The 10,445-nt window shown below is 40.0% G+C and overlaps 1 protein-coding gene across 1 annotated transcript; it reads left to right on the top strand.

Moving 5' to 3' along the window:
• Nucleotides 1–494: 494 nt before the first annotated feature.
• On the top strand, nt 495–6,351 carry LOC101992942 (cytochrome c oxidase subunit 7B, mitochondrial). The gene is made up of 3 exons (XM_005369879.1): nt 495–663; nt 4,018–4,142; nt 6,144–6,351. The coding sequence occupies exons 1-3, from the start codon at nt 624–626 to the stop codon at nt 6,219–6,221; spliced, it is 243 nt and encodes an 80-aa protein (XP_005369936.1). The 5' UTR covers nt 495–623; the 3' UTR covers nt 6,222–6,351.
• The last annotated feature ends 4,094 nt before the right edge of the window (nt 6,352–10,445 follow it).

Here is a 10,445-nt window from a genome sequence, read left to right as displayed (position 1 = left end):
ACAAAACTTTTTTTTGCAGGCTTTCTCTAAATTTGGATTTATTTCAAGATTAAAAATTAAACTGAGCATGGTGGTGCACACCTTTAATCCCAGCATTTGGGAGGCAGAAGACAGCCTCAACTACATAGGCCATACAGCACTACATAGAGCGACCCTGTCTCAACCATTCCTCCCAAAAATTACAAAAATAATTAAAAGTTAAACCAATTAGTATAGGTAATAGAAGACAGAAAATGAAAAATTTGAAGTGAGAATAGTTTGAAGTGAGACAGCTAACCCAAACCTCTGGAGTTTCAGCACTATCTTGAAGCTGGTGCCTTAAGTAAGGTTGGTGTCTCAGCTCTCTTTTGCAGAGTCCCTGAGTTTCCTCACTGTTGAGTAAATACTATTCTATGGCTCTTACGAAGCTTGAAACTACATTTCCCAAAGGCCTTTCTTTTTCTTTGCAGGAAACAGGATCACTATTTCTATAGGCCAACCCCAAATCTCGCGAGATCTTACCAAATACCGTACGGAATCCCCACTGGAAGCCATTTTGTTTTTCAGGGCTCTTTGCAAGGGTAGCTGGGTCGAATCTGCACAGAGGCATCACCGGTCGTCACCGCAGTTCCATCTTTTCCGCGATGTTGCCCTTAGCCAAAAACGCACTAAGCCGTCTCCAAGGTGAGTGTGGACGAATCCTTACAACAGCAGCCGCGGATCCGTCTGACCTCGTGCTCTCTTGCCCTTTTCCTCCCCAGCATCCTGCACTTTTAATTCTAGGTGCACAGTGCCCTGCATGGTCTCAAGTCCCTGGGAAGATAGCCACTCACTGGAAAGATAGCCGAGACAGTGGCTTTACCACCTCGTTGTGTTCCTAGCCTAGTTCTGCATTCTCAATCCTTCAGGGACCTATGATTTCCAGGAAGAACGCTCGGCGGACACCTGGCTCTCCTTAAGTGATGTTCTAAATTTTAGCTTTGGGAGTGTATTTATTCGCTACCTCAAATAGATGAACTGATCTTACACTGTAACGGTGGTACTAAGCTAAATCTACCTCACCTGGATTCATAGCAAGGGGAAACCCTAAGTGGTAGCCTGACAGCTTTAGTCATCTGTAGGTTATCAACGGACTATTAACTATTGCGAAAACAACTGTGGTCAATTTTTCCTGTTTGAAAGTTAGGCAAGTACGTGGAAATTTGAGACTAGTATTATATATGAAGAACACACTGGATTGGAGGGAAAAATCATTTTCATACTTGCTTTCCTTTGAAGGTGACCTTCAGTTATGTGAATAGAGGTGACCTTACACAACTATCTTTAGCTTGCTTCTCTAACCATGTTTTTATTTTACAGAGATAGTAGTGTAAGAAATTGTGTTCCAAACACTGAAGTACTTTAGGAATAGTTGAGAAAAATAGAAGCCCAACTGATGTTTTGTAAGCCAGTAACTGTGTTTATTATTTCTTTCATTTAGGGCAAATCATTTAACATTTTGAACTTGCTTTCTTGTTTTTGTAAAAGAGAGATTAGTAAATAATACGTATTTCATAAGCTCGTTAACCAATATCTGATCAGTAAACAGCCCCTCTTTTTGTATAGAGGTAAATCAGAGTGTTGAAAACAACAGTGGTTTGGTAATCTCAATTTATTTGATCTTTAAGTGATTTAGGGATTTTTATCCCGTGGGAAAAGGTGATCTTAAAGGGTTATTTCTCAATGTGGAATTCCTATACTCACCTCTAAGTGGTCTAGGAGCACAATACATTAAGACGTATTTATGAATTTGCTTAGTCTGGATGTGGCTGTTTTCTCAGGGAGGGTCTCAAGTAGACTAGGCTAGCCTCCAACTTAATATGGAGCCAAAGATAATTTTCAGCTTCTGATCCTTCTGCCTCTACTTCCCGTGTGCTGGGGATAACAGGTACTTAGCACCTTTAGAGATTTAAGTGCGAGTGTGCACACGTGTGCATGCATATGTGCATGTGCGGATGTTCGTGTGCACACATGCTTGTGTTTCTGCAGCGTAGGGACCAAGTCCAGGAAATGTGGCAAGCACCACACCAACTAAGCTACATTTTTCTGGGTGTGACTGGCTAAAATGAAAGCTAAGTAAAACAGCTAAAGAACTACTATATAATGGTTAAGAAATTATCATGATTATACCCCATAGAGACTATTATTATTTTATTTTTGGGAGATGATGGGGTTTTAACCCAAAGCTCTGCAACTGAACTACCCTCAGCCTGAAACTATTACATTTCAAGTGTTAGTGGACAGCATTTTGGTTTTGCTTTTATTTTTGAAATGGTCTAGCATTAATCTGGCACTAAAATTGAGGGCAGTTCTTCTCCCTAAGCCTTCCAAGGGCTGAGAGTACGGGTGTGAACCACCACATCGCAAACCAGCATTGCTCTTTTCCCACTGTAGCTGCAAGCACCTTAAAACAATAAGGGCGTGATACCTAGGTTGGAAAGGAAAACACCAAAACTGATAGTTTTTCTTGGTACTTACCACTTCTTTCCAGTTTTATTTCTTATTAACTTGCCTGTATACCTTGTTCTTCATCAAAACTCGATTGGCTTTCTGGCACAGTAGATCTGTCAATTTTAATTCCACATTTCTACATCTATATAAACAGGTACTCAGTTAATTCTACTTTCTTGTACTACAGTGATTTTTGTCTTCATATATAATATTCCCTTCTAGGCTAGAAACTGCCTAATGATAAAGTCTCTATCTTATACATTTTTATATATTCTATTTCTAAAATCATTTTTATTTTATGTGCATTGGTGTTTTTGCCTTCCTGTACGTTTGTGTGAAGATGTCAGATTTCCTGGAACTGGAGTTACAGATAGTTGTGAGCTGCCATGTGGGTACTGGGAATTGAACCCAGGTTGTCTAGAAGAGCAGCCAGTGCTCTTAACCACCAAACCATCTTTCTAGCCCCCCTCCCTGTACACTATTTTTTTGAGACAGGCTCACTCGTGACTCTGCCTCAACCTTCCTAGTGCTGGGATTACAAATCTGCTTGCCTGCTTATATACTCTAATATAATTGAGCCTTATTACTAACTAGTTTAAAGTTTAGCTTACTATAGTTTGGAGTTATTTTGTTATACTATTAAGGCAATAAACATTGGGTGTGTATAAATCTGATAATTTTTGGTTCATTTTTCCTTGTATATTTTAAATTATTGAGCGATGTTGGGTAAATTTTAGTGAAAATTGAAGTCATAGGTATTCAAATTAGTGAATGGTATCCAATAAACCATTACTGATACACACCTCCAATTTTTCTTTTCCTCCAACCACTTTTTTTCCTCCAACCATTTCCTGAGACAGGGTGTTACTGTATAGCTTACTATATAGATCAGACTGGACTTGAACTCACAGAGATCTGCCTGCCTTTGTTATGTTTGTTTAATCCTGCTTCTGTCTCTGTGTCAGTTTATTTTATTCACACACACACACACACACACACACAGAGAGAGAGAGAGAGAGAGAGAGAGAGAGAGAGAGAGAGAGAGAGAGAGAGCGAGCGTGAGCAAGTATCTCTGTGTAGCTCAGTCTAGCCTAGAATTCACTATGTAGCCCACTTTGCTATTAAACTCATGGCAGTCCTTCTGTCCATTTCCCAAGTGCTGAGATTACAGGTGTGAGCCCCGGGACCTAGCAGTTTATATTATTTTCAGAGCATTTGAGAAGGTGCTTACCTGTTTTTGTTTTATTTTTTGTTTTTTTTTTTGTTTTTGAGATAGGGTTTCCTGTGTAGCCCTGGCTGTTCCAGAACTGTCTGTAGACCAGGCTGGCCTCAGACCCACAGAGATCTGCCTGCCTTTGTTTCTGGAGCACTGGGATTTAAGGTGTGCACCACCACCTCCAGGCCACTTGTTCCTGTGTGTAATGTGGTTAACATTTAGTTGAGTTGCATGGTAATATGTAGAGTTTACTACCTTTGCTCTCCTGTTTGGCAGTTGTGTTCCCTCTGTTTTAATAATTGACACATATATTTCTGTGTTCTTTTTTTAAGTTCGAAGCATTCAGCAAGTGGTGGCAAGACACGGCCATCAGAAGCGGACACCTGATTTCCACGACAAATATGGAAATGCTATATTAGCAGCTGGAGGCCTCTTCTGTATTTCTGCATGGACATATGTAAGTACTTCAGTTAATTATTATTTTTTTGCAGTGCTAGGTATTGACTCCTGGTCTCATACATGTTAGGCAAGTGCTCTGCCATTGAGCTATACTCTCAGACTCAGTGGTTCTTCATTTAAATGTTTTTTATTCTCATCTAGTCTATGTATTCTATGTTAAATTTCTAGTGAACGAGCGATTTGAAAGAGTATCTGATCATCCACCCATTGTCTTTATTTGCATTTAGCATTCATCCATCTTCTTAATGTTTCCAGTAACAAGTTGCTTGTTGGAGCACAAGGCAGCCCTTTTCTAGATTGTGCAGCTGTTAGAAGGATCTTATTTGTGGATCCCAAGCGTGGTGGCATATGCCTGTAATCCAGCCCATGAGAGACTTAGACAAGAGGATTACAAGTGTGTGATCAGCCTGGGCTATATATTGTATGTAGTGAGACCTTTTCTCTAAAAAAGTTAAAAATTTAATGTTGAGTTAAATATGCTTCCCTTTATTACAACACAGGAATTCTGACCTATCATATTTCCATATGATAGCCATCAGCTAGTAGATTTCTTTTTTTTTTTTTTTTTTTTTTTTTTTTTTTTTTTTTTCGAGACAGGGTTTCTCTGTGGCTTTGGAGCCTGTCCTGGAACTAGCTCTGTAGACCAGGCTGGTCTCGAACTCACAGAGATCCACCTGCCTCTGCCTCCCGAGTGCTGGGATTAAAGGCGTGCGCCACCATCGCCCGGCTAGCTAGTAGATTTCTGTCTTAGGTTGTAAAGCACATGCTTAACATGGACTGGGCCCTGGGTTCAATTCACAGCACCAGAAAAACAAACCAAACAAACAAAACCCAAAAACCATTAGCATAGTGTCTTTATTAATTTGTTAAGATTAAAACATCTGTAGGTGTATGGGTCAGACTTTTATTGTATATTTTCTGGATTTTCATATTTTGAATCACCTTCCTGGACATACTTAAGTGATCAGATTTCCTTCTAAAATTCTGTAATCAGAACTGAGGCACAAGCCAAGTGTGGTGGTACATACCTGCAATCCCAGCACTTTGGATGCTGAGGCAAGTAGATGGAAGAATAAGACCAGCTAGAACTATAAGAAGTTTGAGGCAAGCTTAGGCTACATAGTTGACTTTGTTTCAAAACAAACAAACAAACAAACAAACAAACCAACCAAAAAACAACAACAAAATCAAAACCCAAAACCTGAGTATAATTTTCTTGATAGATGAAGTATAACTTGATTTCCATACTCTCTAGCTTTGCATCTGTTGCTTAATTTACTTTCTAGTTGCTCGATCTTCAAAAGTGTAATTCTGAAATTTTAATAAATATATTTTGGGTTGTAAGTGATACAGATTTCTTAGTGACGTGGCACACGTCTATAATTTCAATACTAGGGATGCAGGAGGATCAAGAGGCCAGGGTCATCTTCAGCTACATATCAAGTCTGAGGCCACCCTGATCTACATGGAACTGTTTCTCAATAAAACAAAAGGGACAAGCCAATCCTTGTAGTAAAGATAACTATTAATTTTGGTGCTGGGGATTGAACCCAGGGTCTTGTGTTTCTAAGCATATTCATGCACCTTTAATGATCTATACCTCAGCCGTGAAGTCAGATATTAAAATAAAATGAGTTCTCTTAGGTAGTTGTGGTGGACAGGCAAAATTTTGGAGGGGAAGAAAATGTAAAATACAATTTCTCAGTCTCCTAGTCACATTGCAAGTATTTAACAGCCAGATGTGGCCAGCAACTCCTGTACTGGACAGTGTAGGTTTAGAACATTTCCTTCAACTCTGAACGTTGAGTTAAGCAACCTGATCTGAAGAATTAGTACAACAATTAGTTTTGACTTCTATGAAAAGCACTATATCCCTGGTGACTTTCTGTTTGTTATCTACCTAAGGAGCAGAATTCTTTGTAATTTTGAAGAGTTTCCAAATTGAGAAAGTGGACTGTGGTTTAAATATGTATAACTGACAGCCTTTTAATTTTTACAGACAGCAACACAAATTGGAATAGAATGGAACCTGTCACCTGTTGGCAGAGTCACCCCCAAGGAATGGAGAGATCAGTAGTCATGCCAGCTGGTGCAATAATGAAGGAATTATTTCAAAACCAATCAATAAGTGATGCCAAGTCAAAGAATCATGTATTCCCTATAATATGGCATATTGAAGAAAAAATAAAGTACCTTTGAAACCTTCATTTTATGTTTTGCTTTCTTTGTAAATGCAGCCAAGTGTGATGACTTTTCATTTCGCTAAGCATTGTATTTGAGTCAAACAGCTGTATCTTAAAGCAGCTTTTTTCTTTGAAATGGTATGAGGGCGATCTATGCTCTGAAAGGCAACTTTATAGTAAGCTGAAATCACAGCTAGTGAACAAATAAGCACAGAGCTGGGTCAAGAGGTTAGTCCAGATAGGTTATGCCTAGTATCCTCTGCCTCATGGTTATATTTGGAGTTGGCATAACTCCCTTCCTCTCCTGCTTGGAGAATTTAGACTGTCACCGAACCCAAGTGAATAGTGATCCTGTAAATATGAGCTAGATTTGCTAAAGACTAGCTCCTTAGCCCCAATAGCATGTTCGCCTTAATTAGCTGGTGGATTTTCAGCATAATCCTTAATCCGTGGGGAGCATTTGTCACCTACTTCCTAGTTACTGTTGCCGTAAAAATAAGAGTATCTGTTAATCATGGCTTTAAAGAGATAAATTTTGATACTTGACTCACTGGCCTCTCCTGTTGGTTTTCTGTAATTCTAGCAATAATGTAACATTTAGGTTTGGGGAATTGTCCTGAGTTTAGTATATGACACTGAACTTGCTGTGGAAGATGTCAACTAAACAAAATGTCAACTGAATCACTCCATTACTTTTGGTTAGAATCGTAGTCTGTAGTTAAATGCTTGAGTAAGCAAAACACGGAATTCCTGTCAAGGAATTTGTATTAAGTTTATTTAAGTTATTTGTATTAGTTAAGGTTAGAGACTTCTCAGAACCAAAACTGAGTTATAGAAGTTGTCTTTAACAATCTCTTAAATATATCTGCTAGGAATTCCACATTCTGCCTACTAAAAGATTGTAAGATTTGTACGTGGCAAGATGTGTAACTCTACTATTTGATAAATTTTAAGCTTGGTGTGGTGCCATATACCTTCAACCCCAGGACTCAAGGCAGGGAGGTAGGAGGATCAGTCCAAGTTCCAGGCTAGTCAGATCCTACATAGTTGAGACCCTGTCTCCACCAAAAAACTTGAACATTTTTATGAAGTCTGTGGAAATGTTCAAACTAGTATTAAGCCATTCAAATACAAATTAATCTGAAATGTGATTAAACAAGAGACTTGGATGCCTTAACATGTTAGATCCTACACCTTTTAGCCTGAGAATTAGCATTCATTTATGGTGAGGTAAATGTCACTATGATTTGTTCTGATGGTTGTCAGCTGCGTGTAAGGTTTTACATTTACTTAATTTGTGTGTATTTGTGCCCATATTCACCACAGTGTACATGTGAGAGTCAGGACAACTTGCAGGAACAGGCTTTCATTTACCTGAAGGTTCTGGGGAATAAACTCAGGTCGCCAGATTCGGCAGCACGTGCACTACCTACTGACTCATCTTGCCCTCCTTTGATGGGTGCCTTTAATACTACATAACCACTAGTAGAAATGAACGAGTTGTTCATTGATTCTTGCTCCACAACATTCTAACCTTGGTGCTTTCCTGTTACACTCAGCCAGGCAGATTCTACATTGCATGAAAATGGCGTCCGTTTTACCTCTTAGCATCTTACTTGGAATTTTATTATTACCTGGAATTGGAAGGTCATTAAATTAACTTCTCTGTAATGTATTTCTATGGTTGAAGAATTGAGACAATTTACCTCAGAAGCACTGCTAATCCTTTATAAGGCTTTGAGGGACTATGAAGTACTTTCAGATTAAGGTGAATGTCATAAAATTCTGTTTTTAATTTTCTTCTGAAATGGAATTGCCATGTATTTTTGTTATTTGAATTTATTAAGCTTATCAAGTACAAAACATTTGCATTTTGAGAATACAGATGTTGCCTTTTTTAAAAATTAAGATTTACTTATGTATACAGTATTCTGTCTGCATGTTTACATGCATACCAGAACAGAGCACCAGACCTCATTACAGATGGTTGTGAGCCACCACGTGGTTTCTGGGAATTGAACTCAGGACCTATGGGAGAACACTCAACACTCTTGACCTTCAAGCCATTTTTCTAGCTCCCAGATGTTACCTTTTTTAAAGTTAAAAGATGAGCTCTTTATACGTGCCACTGTGTGGAGGTGCCAGTGGAGTCCAGGATACAGTGTTGGATACTCTGGAGCAGGAGTTAAAGCTGTTGTGTGCTGTTCTGAGAAGTAGTATTCTTAACCACAAGGCTATTTTCCCAGTCCCAGATGTTCTTTCTTTAGCCAGGCGACTTCGTTAAGATTATATTAATGTCAGCCCAGTGGTAGTGCATGCCTTTAGTCCCAGCACTCGGAAGGCAGAGGCAGGTGGTGGATCTCTGTGAGTTCGAGGTCAGCCTGGTCTACAAGAGCTAGTTCCAAGGACAGGCTCCAAAGCTACAGAGAAACCCTGTCTCAAAAAAATAAAAAAAGAATATATTAATGTCATACTGGAAGCAATTTGGAGGTAGTTAATAACTACCAGTAAATCTGAAACTTAAGACATTGTCTAATGAAAGATCACTCAATATAGTAATCGTGAAAGGAATGCTAATATGCTTGAACATTCATGGGCAGTAGAAAGGATGGAGACAAAGACGACATTTTAGAGTGATGTGGTAGGTGACAGAGAAACCAATATCTAGATTGACTAGAGGGCTAGCTGACTTGCTATCCTGCTTCTTTACAATTGGTTTCCTGGTTCCTACCATTGAGTTTTATTTAATAGCTGAACAACAATTGTGTTGAGCGGGCAAATGTGTATCAAATGGCCAAAGGTATAAACCATGTGAGTAGTGATATTTTTTGTTCGTGAATTTCTTTGAGTTTAACACCAATCATCCTTCAGCTATAACTCAGTTTGTTGATATTTGGGAGCTCACTTAAGTCACCTTAGTTTCTTTAAAAAATTAATTAAAAAAAACTCTGTGTATATGTGTGTGGGTATGTGCACATTTGGGTGTGGTGGCCTTGGAGTTTAGAAGAGGGTGTTGGGTCCCATGGAGCTATAGTTACAGGTGGTTGTGAACTACCCAGTGTCAATGTTGGGAACTGAATTTGGGTCCTCTACAAGAACAGCATGTGCTTTTTAACCACCAAGCCATCACTCCAGCTCCTTTTTATTTAAAAAGTTTATTTTATTGCATGTATTTATTTGTGGGTGTGCTGTATGCATTATATAAAGCCCAGGTGTGAAGACGAGAGAACAGCTTGTGAGCGTTCTCTCTCTCCACCAGGGATAGAACTCTTAGGTCAGTAGGTTTGGTGGTAAGCATTTTCACCTGTAGGGGATTAAACTCAAGGAATTGTCAGCCACTGTGGTCTACATACCTCCAACCCCATTGTATAATTTTTTTAAAAGATAATCGTGTGTGTTTCTGAGCGTGTCTGCGCGCGCTCGCGCCACTATGCACTACAGCATGTATGTGGGGTTAGAGAACAGTTTACAGCAGCTATCTGTCATCTGGGTAGATTATTTTTTTCTGTGTATAGGAGTGTTTTGCTTGCTTGTACATCTGTGCACCAGATATAGGCAGTGCCCTAGAAGGCCATAAGAGGGCATCAGATTCCCGTGAACTGGAGTAACAACTGGTTGTGAGCTGCCTTTATGTCTCTGGAAGTCAGTGCTCTTAAATACTGAGCTATGTCTGCAGCCTGGAGGGAAAAAATCTTTTTTGAGACAGGATTTTACTCTATACCCTAGTCTGGTCAGGAACTCACTCTGTAGCCCAGACTGGTTGCAACTCGCCACCCTTTCAAGCGCTGGGAATACAGCGAACTGGGAAGGAAGAACTATATAGAAGGTTTATGGCAAGTTCTTTTTGTTCTTCACGTACTTTTTTCTCTTTTTGTTGAGTTTGCACTAGGCACTGGGGTCGGGAGACAAGGAGGACGGCAAGCGCCTGACCCATCTCAGGCGAGGCTACGTGCGGGCAGCAGGGGGCGCACGGAGCTCAGGGCACGCGCTCCGTTTCACGTGACGTGGACCATTTTTCCCCAGTCGGTCCAGCTTCCGGGCTCCGGCATCACCCGGAAGTGGGGGCCTCGGAGGAGGGCGGGGCAAAGGCTGCTGGCTGGGAGGCAGGGGCTGGGAAA

This window comes from Microtus ochrogaster, unplaced genomic scaffold, assembly GCF_000317375.1.
Source record: "Microtus ochrogaster isolate Prairie Vole_2 unplaced genomic scaffold, MicOch1.0 UNK65, whole genome shotgun sequence".
Lineage (NCBI taxonomy): Eukaryota > Metazoa > Chordata > Mammalia > Rodentia > Cricetidae > Microtus > Microtus ochrogaster.
Note: the sequence above shows the minus strand (reverse complement) of the source record. Positions and strands in the feature narration are given on the sequence as shown.